The sequence below is a fragment of the Salvelinus namaycush genome, chromosome 8 (genome assembly GCF_016432855.1).
Source record: "Salvelinus namaycush isolate Seneca chromosome 8, SaNama_1.0, whole genome shotgun sequence".
Taxonomy (NCBI): Eukaryota; Metazoa; Chordata; class Actinopteri; order Salmoniformes; family Salmonidae; genus Salvelinus; species Salvelinus namaycush.
In genome coordinates, this window is record NC_052314.1 from 66,049,069 (window position 1) to 66,066,740 (window position 17,672).

Here is a 17,672-nt window from a genome sequence, read left to right on the forward strand (position 1 = left end):
CACTCCCTATTCCCGGGATAAATAATTGCGAGAAACTAGTAAATGATAATAAATTAGGTGAGGTGAAATGATACTGTTAAATGATATGCAATGTCTAAATCTGTCTTCACACAGCATTCTCTGCTCTGCTATGAGCGTTTGGTTATTGACTACGAATATATCAGAGAGGGGGCATAATGGTGTTGTTCTGGCGCCATAACGTGAGTCTGACTGGGGAAGAGGGGTCTCCTCGAGGGACCAGCGTGTGTGTGTGGGGTGGGGGAATCCGAGGTCCATCAACCAGGGCTAGACATTGGCCAATCAGAATCCACCCATCCCTGCACAATTGGCACTCCTCTCGAACGGTTACAACTGTATGCACATTCACATAGCAAGCCTACTCTTCAGCTGGGCTGGAGGTTGGAATGACTGGTTTTATTGTGTGTGTTGGTTGTGGAGGTGATTGTATGCAGGTCTGTTGGAGATTCTGGCGTGCATGAGCCCCTTACTACCCAGAGAGTGGAACACCTGGTTCTCTGTGTTGTTGAACCACATGATTTGCTTACACTTTACAACAACTCTGATGAAGAGGCCATTATAAATGGTTTATAAATTAATTAGTTAGAAATGCTTAGGATGTTTTGTTTAAAAGTGCTTCGTTAATGTTAACAAATAAGAAAATAATGATGTATTAATAGCATCTTCACCGTTGATTAATATTAATGCTTATACATGGGTAATCATAAAATACTAACAATTATTTTTAATACTGAATGATTTTTACAGATGATTCTGTTTTAACAATGGGTGTAGGAAGAACAACAAACCAAATATCTTCTTTGGCTTGGAGGACTGTGCTATTGTCACCCAAAGGTCATCAGATCCATTGACGAGCTGGAACAGTGTAGGGTGTATTATGAATATCAACTGGGTCTGTGAGAACCAGACGCACAATCAACTGGGTCTGTGAGAACCAGACGCACAATCAACTGGGTCTGTGTGAACCAGACACACAATCAACTGGGTCTGTGTGAACCAGACACACAATCAACTGGGTCTGTGAGAACCAGACGCACAATCAACTGGGTCTGTGAGAACCAGACGCACAATCAACTGGGTCTGTGTGAACCAGACACACAATCAACTGGGTCTGTGGGAACCAGGTGCACAATCAACTGGGTCTGTGAGAACCAGACGCACAATAAACTGGTTCTGTGAGAACCAGACACACAATCAACTGGGTCTGTGAGAACCAGACACTCGTCCATGTTGAACACTAGTTGGGTCCATGGTTAAAGAAAGGGAAGTCTGGGATTTTCCAAGTGACAGGGTGGCTGGTTGCTTTGCTGTTTGAATCGCAGATTGACCCTTTATTACGTCTATCTGATGGAGTTGTGTTGGATATACATGTGAGGTTTTAAACAGTTTTAGTTTTTATTTGTAATTAAACTGATAACATTATATCATAAATTATTATGTAATCCAGTGCACTAAATATACAATAGAAGTTAGCAGGTGTTATATTAGTAGTGAAGAATACATGTATACCATTGTGTAATGTATTGTAGTGAAATTAGGGGCTAGCCCCTCATCCAGTGACTGTCAACCCAACACCTTAGTCGTTACACCAAGAGATATGAAACCCTTGACGAGATTGCTAGGTGTTGGGTTAAGGTCACTACAGTATAAACTCAGTATAGACCAGGTTATGAGGTTGCTAGGTGTTGGGTTAAGGTCACTACAGTATAAACTCAGTATAGACCAGGTTATGAGGTTGCTAGGTGTTGGAATAAGGTCACTACAGTATAAACTCAGTATAGACCAGGTTATGAGGTTGCTAGGTGTTGGGTTAAGGTCACTACAGTATAAACTCAGTATAGACCAGGTTATGAGGTTGCTAGGTGTTGGGTTAAGGTCACTACAGTATAAACTCAGTATAGACCAGGTTATGAGGTTGCTAGGTGTTGGGATAAGGTCAGTACAAACACGGTTGTGGGGACTGTCTGGTAATTAGTCAAATATGACATTATTGGTGTAGAAAAAGTAAATTATCAGTAGGCAGGATGTATTATAAACATTATATTGTGAAGACATGTTTATTTAGTTAATAGCATTACACTGGACCAAAACCTGTGTAGCTGTGTGTTGAATTACACTGGACCAAAACCTGTCTAGCTGTCTGTTGAATTACACTGGACCAAAACCTGTCTAGCTGTCTGTTGAATTACACTGCACCAAAACCTGTCTAGCTGTCTGTTGAATTACACTGCACCAAAACCTGTCTAGCTGTCTGTTGAATTACACTGCACCAAAACCTGTGTAGCTGTGTGTTGAATTACACTGGACCTAAACCTGTGTAGCTGTGTGTTGAATTACACTGGACCTAAACCTGTCTAGCTGTCTGTTGAATTACCCTGAACCTAAACCTGTCTAGCTGTCTGTTGAATTACACTGGACCAAAACCTGTCTAGCTGTCTGTTGAATTACACTGGACCAAAACCTGTCTAGCTGTCTGTTGAATTACCCTGAACCTAAACCTGTCTAGCTGTCTGTTGAATTACACTGTACCAAAACCTGTCTAGCTGTATGTTGAATTACACTGCACCAAAACCTGTCTAGCTGTATGTTGAATTACACTGGACCAAAACCTGTCTAGCTGTCTGTTGAATTACCCTGGACCTAAACCTGTCTAGCTGTCTGTTGAATTACACTGCACCAAAACCTGTCTAGCTGTCTGTTGAATTACACTGGACCTAAACCTGTCTAGCTGTATGTTGAATTACACTGGACCTAAACCTGTCTAGCTGTATGTTGAATTACACTGGACCTAAACCTGTCTAGCTGTATGTTGAATTACACTGGACCAAAACCTGTCTAGCTGTATGTTGAATTACACTGGACCTAAACCTGTCTAGCTGTGTGTTGAACGTGTCTATGAATAAACATGGACCAGAACACTAGTGTGACATACAGGAAGGATTCTGGAATGTTAAGTAGAAACAGATTCTGGTTCTAGAACCTGGAGTGTATGAAGTTGAGTGTTCTGGAATGTTGAGTACAAACAGATTCTGGTTCTAGAACCTGGAGTGTATGAAGTTGAGTGTTCTGGAATGCTTTAGCCAGATGTTCTGGAGGAGTGTAATGTTGATTGTGACGTCATCACACCTTGACCACAGCCTTGCCAGTGTTGTCTCCCTGTAGCATGCCCATGAAGGCAGCAGGCATGTTGTTGAAACCACTGGTGATGTGTTCACTGCATCTCAGCTTGCCCTGAAAGATCAACACAAACATTTCATTCTCCCCGCCAGCATCATCACTACTGTCATCACCATCATCCTCGTCGTCATCATCACCACCGTCATATTCATCATCATCATCATCATCATCATGCTTACACAGTGTTTGACAACTGTTTTCATGGATTCACATGACTCTATAAAACTACCTTCAGAAGCTATCTTTACTGGATGGGTTTCTATAGTATCCTGAATGTCCTGAACACTGGTAATGTAACACTGGTAATGTAACACTGGTAGTAAAACACTGGTAGTAAAACACTGGTAGTAGAACACTGGTAATAGAAAACCTGGTAATATAATCCTGGTAATATAACACTTTTTTAAAAACCTTTATTTAACTAGGCAAGTCAGTTAAGAACAAATTCTTATTTACAATGACGGACTAGGAACAGTGGGTTAACTACCTTGTTCAGGGGCAGAACGACAAATGTTTACCTTGTCAGCTCAGGGATTTGAACCTGCAACCTTTCCGGTTACTAGTCCAACGCTCTAACCACTAGGCTAATTGCCACCCCTGCCTACAGAACACTGGTAATAGAACACTGGTAATGGAACACTGGTAATGGAACACTGGTAATGGAACACTGGTAATGGAACACCGGTAGTAGAACACTGGTAGAAGAACACTGGTAGTAGAACACTGGTAGTAGAACACCGGTAGTAGAACACTGGTAATAGAACACTGGTAGTAGAACACTGGTAATAGAACACTGGTAGTAGAACACTGGTAATAGAACACTGGTAACGGAACACTGGTAACGGAACACTGGTAATGGAACACTCGTAACAGAACACTGGTAATGGAAAACAGGTAATGGAACACAGGTAATGGAACCCTGCCCCTGTACATCAGTCATCCAGGCCAATATTGTCCCTAGTAGCAGAACACTGCTAATACAACACTAGTAGCAGAACACTGCTAACACAACACTAGTAGCAGAACACTGGTAATACAACACTGGTAATAGAACACTGCTAATACAACACTAGTAATAGAACACTGCTAATACAACACTAGTAATAGAACACTGCTTATACAACACTAGTAATAGAACACTGCTAACACAACACTAGTAGCAGAACACTGCTAATACAACACTAGTAGCAGAACACTGCTAATACAACACTAGTAGCAGAACACTGCTAATACAACACTAGTAGCAGAACACTGGTAATAGAACACTGGTAATAGAACACTAGTAGCAGAACACTGCTAATACAACACTGGTAATAGAACACTGCTAATACAACACTAGTAGCAGAACACTGCTAATACAACACTGCTAATACAACACTAGTAGCAGAACACTGCTAATACAACACTAGTAGCAGAACACTGGTAATAGAACACTGGTAATAGAACACTAGTAGCAGAACACTGCTAATACAACACTGGTAAAAGAACACTGCTAATACAACACTAGTAATAGAACACTGCTAATACAACACTAGTAGCAGAACACTGCTAATACAACACTAGTAATAGAACACTGCTAATACAACACTAGTAGCAGAACACTGCTAATACAACACTAGTAATAGAACACTGCTTATACAACACTAGTAATAGAACACCGGTAATACAACACTAGTAGCAGAACACTGCTAATACAACACTAGTAATAGAACACTGCTAATACAACACTAGTAATAGAACACTGCTAACACAACACCAGTAGCAGAACACTGCTAATACAACACCAGTAGCAGAACACTGCTAATACAACACTAGTAATAGAACACTGCTAATACAACACTAGTAGCAGAACACTGCTAATACAACACTAGTAGCAGAACACTGCTAATACAACACTAGTAGCAGAACACTGCTAATACAACACTAGTAGCAGAACACTGCTAATACAACACTAGTAGCAGAACACTGCTAATACAACACTAGTAATAGAACACTGCTAATACAACACTAGTAGCAGAACACTGCTAATACAACACTAGTAATAGAACACTGGTAATACAACACTAGTAATAGAACACTGGTAATACAACACTAGTAGCAGAACACTGCTAATACAACACTAGTAGCAGAACACTGCTAATACAACACTAGTAATAGAACACTGCTAATACAACACTAGTAGCAGAACACTGCTAATACAACACTAGTAGCAGAACACTGCTAACACAACACTAGTAGCAGAACACTGCTAATACAACACTAGTAATAGAACACTGCTAATACAACACTAGTAGCAGAACACTGGTAATACAACACTAGAAATAGAACACTGCTAACACAACACTAGTAGCAGAACACTGCTAATACAACACTAGTAGCAGAACACTGCTAATACAACATTAGTAATAGAACACTGCTAACACAACACTAGTAGCAGAACACTGCTAATACAACACTAGTAGCAGAACACTGCTAATACAACACTAGTAATAGAACACTGCTAATACAACACTAGTAATAGAACACTGCTAATACAACACTAGTAGCAGAACACTGCTAATACAACACTAGTAGCAGAACACTGCTAACACAACACTAGTAGCAGAACACTGCTAATACAACACTAGTAATAGAACACTGCTAATACAACACTAGTAGCAGAACACTGGTAATACAACACTAGAAATAGAACACTGCTAACACAACACTAGTAGCAGAACACTGCTAATACAACACTAGTAGCAGAACACTGCTAATACAACATTAGTAATAGAACACTGCTAACACAACACTAGTAGCAGAACACTGCTAATACAACACTAGTAGCAGAACACTGCTAATACAACACTAGTAATAGAACACTGCTAATACAACACTAGTAATAGAACACTGCTAATACAACACTAGTAGCAGAACACTGCTAATACAACACTAGTAGCAGAACACTGCTAATACAACACTAGTAGCAGAACACTGCTAATACAACACTAGTAGCAGAACACTGCTAATACAACACTAGTAATAGAACACTGCTAATACAACACTAGTAATAGAACACTGCTAATACAACACTAGTAGCAGAACACTGCTAAAACAACACTAGTAGCAGAACACTGCTAAAACAACACTAGTAATAGAACACTGCTAACACAACACTAGTAATAGAACACTGGTAATACAACACTAGTAGTAGAACACCACTAATACAACACTAGTAGCAGAACACTGCTAATACAACACTAGTAGTAGAACACTGCTAATACAACACTAGTAATAGAACACTGCTAACACAACACTAGTAGCAGAACACTGCTAATACAACACTAGTAATAGAACACTGCTAATACAACACTAGTAATAGAACACTGCTAACACAACACTAGTAGCAGAACACTGCTAATACAACACTAGTAGCAGAACACTGCTAATACAACACTAGTAATAGAACACTGCTAATACAACACTAGTAGCAGAACACTGCTAATACAACACTAGTAGCAGAACACTGCTAACACAACACTAGTAGCAGAACACTGCTAACACAACACTAGTAGCAGAACACTGCTAAAACAACACTAGTAGCAGAACACTGCTAAAACAACACTAGTAATAGAACACTGCTAACACAACACTAGTAATAGAACACTGGTAATACAACACTAGTAGTAGAACACCACTAATACAACACTAGTAGCAGAACACTGCTAATACAACACTAGTAGTAGAACACTGCTAATACAACACTAGTAATAGAACACTGCTAACACAACACTAGTAGCAGAACACTGCTAATACAACACTAGTAATAGAACACTGCTAATACAACACTAGTAATAGAACACTGCTAACACAACACTAGTAGCAGAACACTGCTAATACAACACTAGTAGCAGAACACTGCTAATACAACACTAGTAATAGAACACTGCTAATACAACACTAGTAGCAGAACACTGCTAATACAACACTAGTAGCAGAACACTGCTAACACAACACTAGTAGCAGAACACTGCTAACACAACACTAGTAGCAGAACACTGCTAACACAACACTAGTAGCAGAACACTGCTAATACAACACTAGTAATAGAACACTGCTAATACAACACTAGTAGCAGAACACTGGTAGAAGAACACTGCTAAAACAACACTGGTAATAGAACACTAGTAGCAGAACACTGCTAATACAACACTGGTAATAAAACACTGGTAGTAAAACACTGGTAATAGTACACTGGTAATAGAACACTGGTAGTAGAACACTGGTAGTAGAACACTAGTAGCAGAACACTGCTAATACAACACTGGTAATAAAACACTGGTAATAAAACACTGGTAATAGAACACTGGTAATAGAACACTGGTAATAGTACACTGGTAGCAGAACACTGGTAATAAAACACTGGTAATAGAACACTGCTAATACAACACTGGTAATAAAACACTGGTAATAAAACACTGGTAATAGAACACTGGTAGTAAAACACTGGTAATAGTACACTGGTAATAGAACACTGGTAGTAGAACACTGGTAGTAGAACACTAGTAGCAGAACACTGCTAATACAACACTGGTAGTAAAACACTGGTAATAAAACACTGGTAATAGAACACTGGTAATAGAACACTGGTAATAGAACACTGGTAGCAGAACACTGGTAATAAAACACTGGTAATAGAACACTGGTAATAGAACACTGGTAGCAGAACACTGGTAGCAGAACACTGCTAATACAACACTGGTAATAGAACACTGGTAATAAAACACTGGTAATAGAACACTGGTAATAGAACACTGGTAATAGAACACTGGTAATAGAACACTGGTAATAGAACACTGGTAATAGAACACTGGTAATAAAACACTGGTAATAAAACACTGGTAATAGAACACTGGTAATAGAACACTGGTAATAGAACACTGGTAATAGAACACTGGTAATAGAACACTGGTAATAGAACACTGGTAATAAAACACTGGTAATAAAACACTGGTAATAAAACACTGGCAGTAGAACACTGGTAATAGAACACTGGTAGTAGAACACTAGTAGCAGAACACTGCTAATACAACACTGGTAATAAAACACTGGTAATAGAACACTGGTAATAGAACACTGGTAATAGAACACTGGTAATAGAACACTGGTAGTAGAGCACTGGTAGTAGAACACTGGTAGTAGAACACTAGTAGCAGAACACTGCTAATACAACACTGGTAATAGAACACTGGTAATAAAACACTGGTAATAGAACACTGGTAATAGAACACTGGTAATAGAACACTGGTAATAAAACACTGGTAATAAAACACTGGTAATAGAACACTGGTAATAGAACACTGGTAGTAGAGCACTGGTAGTAGAACACTGGTAGTAGAACACTGGTAGTAGAACACTAGTAGCAGAACACTGCTAATACAACACTGGTAATAAAACACTGGTAATAGAACACTGGTAATAAAACACTGGTAATAAAACACTGGTAGTAGAACACTGGTAGTAGAACACTGGTAGTAGAACACTGGTAGTAGAACACTGGTAGTAGAACACTGGTAATAGAACACTGGTAATAGAACACTGGTAATAGAACACTGGTAATAGAACACTGGTAATAGAACACTGGTAATAAAACACTGGTAATAGAACACTGGTAATAAAACACTGGTAATAGAACACTGGTAATAAAACACTGGTAATAGAACACTGGTAATAAAACACTGGTAATAGAACACTGGTAGTAGAACACTGGTAATAAAACACTGGTAATAGAACACTGGTAATAAAACACTGGTAATAGAACACTGGTAGTAGAATACTGGTAATAAAACACTGGTAATAGAACACTGGTAATAGAACACTGGTAATAGAACACTGGTAGTAGAACACTGGTAATAAAACACTGGTAATAGAACACTGGTAGTAGAACACTGGTAATAAAACACTGGTAATAGAACACTGGTAGTAGAACACTGGTAATAAAACACTGGTAATAGAACACTGGTAATAAAACACTGGTAATAGAACACTGGTAGTAGAACACTGGTAATAAAACACTGGTAATAGAACACTGGTAGTAGAACACTGGTAATAAAACACTGGTAATAGAACACTGGTAATAGAACACTGGTAATAAAACACTGGTAATAGAACACTGGTAATAAAACACTGGTAATAGAACACTGGTAATAAAACACTGGTAGTAGAACACTGGTAATAGAACACTGGTAATAAAACACTGGTAATAAAACACTGGTAGTAGAACACTGGTAGTAGAACACTGGTAATAGAACACTGGTAATAAAACACTGGTAATAGAACACTGGTAATAAAACACTGGTAATAGAACACTGGAAATAGAACACTGGTAATAGAACACTGGTAATAAAACACTGGTAATAGAACACTGGTAATAAAACACTGGTAATAGAACACTGGTAATAAAACACTGGTAATAAAACACTGGTAATAAAACACTGGTAATAAAACACTGGTAATAGAACACTGGTAATAGAACACTGGTAATAAAACACTGGTAATAGAACACTGGTAATAAAACACTGGTAATAAAACACTGGTAATAAAACACTGGTAATAAAACACTGGTAATAGAACACTGGTAATAAAACACTGGTAATAAAACACTGGTAATAAAACACTGGTAATAGAACACTGGTAATAAAACACTGGTAATAAAACACTGGTAATACAACACTGGTAATAGAACACTGGTAATACAACACTGGTAATACAACACTGGTAATACAACACTGGTAATAGAACACTGGTAATACAACACTGGTAATACAACACTGGTAATACAACACTGGTAATACAACACTGGTAATAAAACACTGTTAGTAGAACACTGGTAATAGAACACTGGTAATAAAACACTGTTAGTAGAACACTGGTAATAGAACACTGGTAATAAAACACTGGTAATAAAACACTGTTAGTAGAACACTGGTAATAGAACACTGGTAATAAAACACTGGTAATAAAACACTGTTAGTAGAACACTGGTAATAGAACACTGGTAATAGAACACTGGTAATAGAACACTGGTAATAGAACACTGGTAATAAAACACTGTTAGTAGAACACTGGTAATAGAACACTGGTAATAAAACACTGTTAGTAGAACACTGGTAATAGAACACTGGTAATAGAACACTGGTAATAAAACACTGGTAATAGAACACTGGTAATAAAACACTGGTAATAAAACACTGGTAATAGAACACTGGTAATAAAACACTGGTAATAAAACACTGGTAATAAAACACTGGTAATAAAACACTGGTAATAAAACACTGGTAATAAAACACTGGTAATAAAACACTGGTAATAAAACACTGGTAATAAAACACTGTTAGTAGAACACTGGTAGTAGAACACTGGTAATAGAAACCTGGTAGTAGAACAATAGTAATAGAACCCTGCTAGTAGAACCCTCTCTCTGTACCTCAGTCATCCAGGCCATCAGCCTCCTCAGTGACTGCTGGTGTTTGTGTTTCCAGCGAGCACACAGGAAGCCCTCCATCCTCAGCTGTTTGAAGATCATATGGGTGTGTACATACGGCCCTGAAATATAAATAAATACCTGTCTGTGGTGTGGACAGTATACCTGTCTATGGTGTGGACAGTATAACTGTCTGTGGTGCGCACAGTATACCTGTCTATGGTGTGGACAGTATACCTGTCTGTGGTGTGGACAATATACCTGTCTGTGGTGCGGACAGTATACCTGTCTGTGGTGTGGACAGTATACCTGTCTGTGGTGTGGACAGTATACCTGTCTGTGGTGTGGACAGTATACCTGTCTGTGGTGTGGACAGTATACCTGTCTGTGGTGTGGACAGTATACCTGTCTGTGGTGTGGTGTCGTTGTACATGGAGATGCTTCCACACACAGCTATTCTGCCATACTCTCTCATCTGAGGCATCACTACACTGGAGAACTTCCCACCAACCTGGACAGAGAGAGAGAGAGAGAGAGAGATTGAGCTTTGACACACACACGCTCACACACAAATGTCCATACACACGCCTGTCCACACACACAAAGAGTGCGTGTGTGCGAGTGGTGCAGTGACCTCACGTTCTCAAAGTAGCAGTCGTATCCGTGTGGCGCAGCCTCCCTGAGTGATTCCTCCAGAGAGGTGGCAGTCTTGTAGTTGAAGACCTGGTCAAAACCCAGCTCCTTTAGATAGGACACCTTGGTATCTGTCCCAGCACAGCCCACCACTCTGCAGCCCTGAGGACGGACGGACGGACACACACACTGACTCACTATACATTATGAAAGTCACTGGTAACACACAGAGACACATGGAATATAGAACACAACTTGTCCTCATCTTCAGGAAGTAACTAACACTGTGGAGACGTTGTGGGAACGCTCTGGAAAAGTTGAGGGAATGTTGTACCTTGATCTTGGCGATCTGTCCCACCACTGAGCCCACGGCTCCTGCTGCAGCGTTCACCAGAAGAGTCTCCCCCTTCTTTATCTCACACACCTCCTCTAGTCCATACAGAGCTGTCAGACTAGAGAGATATCATTATCACTATTATAACCACTACTGTATATCACACACCTCAACCACACAGGGCAGTCTGCATATCTATCTATCTATCTATCTATCAAGAGAGATCCATCCATCCATCCTACCCAGGCATGCCGATGGCCCCCAGGGCCAGGGAGAGGGGGATGTCCTGGGGCCAGTCGGGCAGCACAGGGGTCAGCTCTGCCCCATCACACACCCAGTGACTCCTCCATCCACAATCACTGACCACATGGCAGCCAACCGGGAAGCTGGGGTTATAGCTCTGGATCACCCTGGAGAGAGGGGGGGAGAGAGAGAGAGAGAGAGAGAGAGAGAGAGAGGAGAGAGAGAGAGAGAGAGAAAGGTGAGTGTGTGTCAACACGAGTGTCAGTCAGTCTATAGTGTGTCAACATGAATGTCAGTCAGTCTATAGTGTGTCAACATGAATGTCAGTCAGTCTATAGTGTGTCAACATGAGTCTCAGTCAGTCTATAGTGTGTCAACATGAGTCTCAGTCAGTCTATAGTGTGTCAACATGCGTCTCAGTCAGTCTATAGTGTGTCAACATGCGTCTCAGTCAGTCTATAGTGTGTCAACATGAGTCTCAGTCAGTCTAGTGTCAACATGCGTCTCAGTCAGTCTATAGTGTGTCAACATGAGTCTCAGTCAGTCTATAGTGTGTCAACATGAGTCTCAGTCAGTCTATAGTGTGTCAACACAAGTGTCAGTCAGTCTATAGTGTGTCAACACGAGTCTCAGTCAGTCTATAGTGTGTCATCACAAGTGTCAGTCAGTCTATAGTGTGTCAGTCAACACGAGTGTCAGTCAGTCTATAGTGTGTCAACATGACTGTCAGTCAGTCTATAGTGTGTCAACACAAGTCTCAGTCAGTCTATAGTGTGTCAACATGCGTCTCAGTCAGTCTATAGTGTGTCAACATGCGTCTCAGTCAGTCTATAGTGTGTCAACATGAGTCTCAGTCAGTCTATAGTGTGTCAACATGGGTCTCAGTCAGTCTATAGTGTGTCAACATGAGTCTCAGTCAGTCTAGTGTGTCAACATGAGTCTCAGTCAGTCTATAGTGTGTCAACACAAGTGTCAGTCAGTCTATAGTGTGTCAGTCAACACGAGTGTCAGTCACTCTATAGTGTGTCAACATGACTGTCAGTCAGTCTATAGTGTGTCAACACAAGTCTCAGTCAGTCTATAGTGTGTCAACATGAGTCTCAGTCAGTCTATAGTGTGTCAACATGAGTGTCAGTCAGTCTATAGTGTGTCAACATGAGTGTCAGTCAGTCTATAGTGTGTCAACATGCGTCTCAGTCAGTCTATAGTGTGTCAACATGAGTCTGTCAGTCTATAGTGTGTCAACATGAGTCTGTCAGTCTATAGTGTGTCAACATGCGTCTCAGTCAGTCTATAGTGTGTCAACATGCGTCTCAGTCAGTCTATAGTGTGTCAACATGCGTCTCAGTCAGTCTATAGTGTGTCAACATGAGTGTCAGTCAGTCTATAGTGTGTCAACACGAGTCTCAGTCAGTCTATAGTGTGTCAACATGAGTGTCAGTCAGTCTATAGTGTGTCAACATGAGTCTCAGTCAGTCTATAGTGTGTCAACATGAGTCTCAGTCAGTCTATAGTGTGTCAACATGAGTCTCAGTCAGTCTATAGTGTGTCAACATGAGTCTCAGTCAGTCTATAGTGTGTCAACACGAGTGTCAGTCAGTCTATAATGTGTCAACATGAGTCTCAGTCAGTCTATAGTGTGTCAACACGAGTGTCAGTCAGTCTATAATGTGTTTGCATCCACATGCCCGCCTCCCTCCCCCATAATGTACCCTTACTTGGCAACTTGGGATCCAATCATCACGTCTCCCTCCTTCATCATCGTCTGGCTGTAGGGTCTCATGTAAGGATCCACACTGAGGAACACAGCCTCCAACAGCACCTGAACAGTGGTCTATTCATTAGTACACACCGTAGCAAAACATTTTGCAACTGAAAATATTTTGCTACAAAAATGTATAATTTGTTAAGGGGTATATTCATTAGTGGACACCGTTTTGCAAAGAAAACACGTGTTTTTTGTTGGAAAATTTCTGATTAGTCCCACCCCGTTTCGGCCCAGATAACCTGTTTCTAGTACAAATGTATTAACCACAGGTTATCAAGTCATTTCACATGCCATGGAACATGTTAGAATTGCAAAAGGAACGTGTTCATTTTGTGTGAAGTTCCTGGTAGGGCTTCAGTACGTGTCCAAGACAATTTTCCCCTCTGGGACATTAAAGGGCAATTCCGCCACTTTTCAACTTCATATTCTTTATCTCCAGCCCCAATCCAGTGTCTACATGTGAAAACAGTGTGTTTCTGTGATCCTTGGTTAAAAAGAGAAGAAGGTCTTTAAAAAGTATTCTCTGTGACGTCACAGGGTAGAATTAAAACAGTGACTTCTTGCTCCCCACGTCACCGCAAAATCTCAGTGTTGGATAAACACTGTTTTAAAAAAAAAAAAAAACTTTTGATGATGTCAACAAGTAGAACCTTTTTAAAGTTATATATTTTTTCTACAAAACATAGAAATGCAACATTTCCACATATGTGGACACTGGTATTGTGCTGCATATGATGAAGATACGGTTGGAAAAGGGTGGAATTGCCCTTCAAAGTCTATCCTATCCTCACCTGTCCATTCTTGGGCTGTGGCAGCGTCTCCTCCCTCAGATGGAAGTCACTAGCCTTGGGGAAACCCTGGAAGTGCTGGTGTAACGTCCAGGCCTTGGACACAACCATGGTGCTCTGCTCCTCTGGTCTAAAACAGTAGATCTGTAGAGACGGGCTGGAGGGAAGAGGAGGAGGAGACAGCGGTATGAGTGTATGAGAGAGACAGAGGTATGAGTGTATGAGAGAGACAGAGTTATGAGTGTATGAGAGAGACAGAGGTATGAGAGAGACAGAGGTATGAGAGAGACAGAGGTATGAGTGTATGAGAGAGACAGAGGGAGATATAGAACATGTGTTGTGTGTCTTGGGTTGAAATCACAGTGTAAATATTTGCATTCCTTTGTGCATATGCTAATAAATCCTGTCACAGCTATGTTTACTCAGGGCAGGTCATGAAAACGACTTTGTCCCAATGTTTTCTCAGGGCAAGTCATGGAAACTATTGTTTAGCCATGTTTACTCAGGGCAGGTCATGCAAACTATTGTTATGACATAAAAACAGATTAAGCTACTTTGGGTTGGGAGCAAAAATGCATTTTCATTCTCTACTGCAAGATAAGGGACAATAAAAGATTATTCTTGTAATTCAAATGATTCTACTTCTTTATCTGAATATACTGATTACTGCAGCATCAAACTCAGGGGCGCAACTTTTGGTTTTAGAAGTGGGGGGATAACAATAAATATATTATTAACAGCCTACCCGACCGCTCGGAGACGTGCACATGGTCCTAAAGCACACATTTGCCTCGTTTTGTATCACATTCCAATGATAAAACTGGGGTGGACAAAATAGACATTTCTGCATGCCCCCCCGTCCGTCCCACGTCCCCGGTGAAAGTTGCACCCCTGATAAAACTGAAGTATGTCCAGCTATCCTAGTCTTCACACTCTACATTTTATTTTCTGATTGAACCTTTATTTAACTAGACAAGTCCGTTAAGAACAAATTCTTATTTACAATGACAGCCTACCCCGGACAACGCTGGGCCAATTGTGCGGCGCCCTATGGGGCTCCCAATCACAGCCTGATGTGATACAGCCTGGATTCGAACCAGAGACTGTAGTGACACCTCTTGCACTGAGATGCAGTGCCTCAGACTGCTGCACCACTCGGTAGCCCATGTACATCGAGTACATTTCTTACCTAGCTATATGTCACTGTGTAAAGATGATTAAATATATCTACGTTTTCCATTCAAGTATTTGCTAATTGAATGGAATAGACATCTGAGCACTGTGGATTTCAGAAAGCTTCATTTCTGCTACTTTGCAACAGTGTTGCTATGGGTTACTTTATAGGTGGCTGTAACGACTTTGATCTCGAATGTCCACTTCATACAGAGAAATGACACCCCAGCAATGAACACCCCAGCTTTGCTTTATCTTGGCCAGGTCGCAGTTGCAAATGAGAACTTGTTCTCAACTAGCCTACCTGGTTAAATAAAGGTGAAATAAATCAAATTATAAATAAAAAAATAAAGCAGCCGTTCAGAATTAAATGTAGTTGTGATGAATGAGCTTTTATGGAATGCAATATATGCACGTGTTCAGACAAGACAACTCAACCCAAGGTTGGTCCCAGATCTGTTTGTATGCCAACTGTAGCCAACATGCAACCAACTCCTATTCCTATAGTCGTTGTCTGTGGTTGAAGTTTAATTCTTGGTTTGAAACAGACGACCAAGCTATTCTATGCTAGCCGTTATGCTTAATGTTAAACTGATCAATATGTGTTGTTAATTCAACGTTTCTCAGGCGTCAACATGCGGAATAGACCTACTTCGGCAACAACAACAAAAAGGCGAGGAGCGGAGGAACCCGCCCGTGGGCTACATGCGTGCTGGTAAGCATCTCATCCAAGCAGCCAGATAACGGAATGGGACTAGTCCTACTTTTAGCTAAAGCGAATCCTCACTCGTACGATATCCGTTAGTAAACGCGTATTTACGCCAACGCGAAATCGACTGAATGAGTGCAGGCCAACGTCTCCTAAACGCGGAACTTGTAAATTCGATAAACATTTGTACTAGACAAACACTGAATATTAAGGTAGAAAGTGTGGATATGTCTGTTTACTTTACCGTTTGGTCCGTGCGTGCGCGTCTGCTATTTCAGTTCAGGCTCGCCCACGTCTGCTGGAGAAAGTTGGCTTGTCGGTGGATCCCAGGATTGGGAATAGTAACCGATCTGTCGCAGTCTCCGGAAGGGAACTGTGGGCTTAGTTACTGGCATTGGAGTTATAACGTTGCCTAACCTTTCACCCTAATATTTCCTCACCGACCGAAAATGCGGAATCATTGAACAGTGGCACGCTCTGCAGTGACAGAAGTTCTAGCCTAATGCTACGTTCATAACCAAGTGGAAAGGTAGTATTTGCCATGTACGACTGGGGGGGAAAGCCTCTTGAACGTCCCCTCCAACTGGTAATTACTAGAGGAAAACACGTCTATCATCCCGGAGCTCAGACTTCTCTCACATGCTGACCTTTGTCGTCATCTACTAAGAAAATTACTTCCAGAACAGCATTTTCTGCAGTTAAGTGCAACAAAACCTTATTTATAAAAAGTAATCTATTAATATGGTTTTGTAACATTATAATTTGTTTACAAGCATGATGTCCATGGTTGATGCAGCTTATTGGCTTTTAGCCAGTTGCAGTTTCTCAAAGAGTGTGAAGCATGTAACTGGTATTATGACTTCACAACTGGTACTTACCACCTTGCCACTTTTTTGGAATGCAGCATTACTCCGTCAATTTATGCTGCATTCATAAACAAGTGGGAATGTGGTTATTACTAGAGGTGTGCCGGGTAGTCGGACAAACAAGTATAGTGAAGGAAATGAGCAATTCTCTTGATACGATTATGATCCGAGTATTCTTTTTATTATCCGTGATCGGAAACGCATCTTTCTCATGTCAGTCAGTCAAGTGAGGTGCTGCTACATCATCTAAATAGCTCAACTGGCTAGTTTGCCTGTCTGTAAAGAGAAGGCTGGGCTGTATATTGATCCTGCTGCACTGATTGGACAGAGTAAAGCTGTGTGTCTCTGTCCACTCGCTTCATAATTTCACCCGATCACTTTCACTTCTGTTTCACGTTAGCCTGCTGCTATGATAAATCACATGGCAAGGACGTTTGCTATCAAGCATCAATGTGCTTCAGAGCTAACAAACGAGTGAGGGTAGGGAAAAAAAGATAAAAC

At 40.7% G+C, this 17,672-nt stretch overlaps 1 protein-coding gene across 5 annotated transcripts; it reads right to left on the reverse strand.

Annotated features, from left to right (window-relative positions):
- Positions 1–1,615: 1,615 nt before the first annotated feature.
- Positions 1,616–16,662, reverse strand: LOC120052006 (prostaglandin reductase 1-like). 5 transcript variants are annotated; one of them, XR_005477346.1, is made up of 10 exons: positions 16,550–16,662; positions 14,427–14,580; positions 13,586–13,689; positions 11,867–12,034; positions 11,625–11,742; positions 11,297–11,452; positions 11,063–11,168; positions 10,661–10,779; positions 3,061–3,249; positions 1,616–2,998 (listed from the first exon to the last, which is right to left on the reverse strand). XR_005477346.1 is itself a non-coding variant. In XM_038998885.1 (9 exons), the coding sequence occupies exons 2-9, from the start codon at positions 14,532–14,534 to the stop codon at positions 3,139–3,141; spliced, it is 990 nt and encodes a 329-aa protein (XP_038854813.1). In that variant the 5' UTR covers positions 14,535–14,580; positions 16,550–16,662; the 3' UTR covers positions 1,616–3,138. The 5 variants fall into 5 exon arrangements, 1 of the variants encoding a protein (XP_038854813.1); XR_005477348.1 differs by having other exon boundaries at positions 1,616–2,775; positions 2,887–3,249; XR_005477347.1 differs by having other exon boundaries at positions 1,616–2,812; positions 2,887–3,249.
- Positions 16,663–17,672: the final 1,010 nt, after the last annotated feature.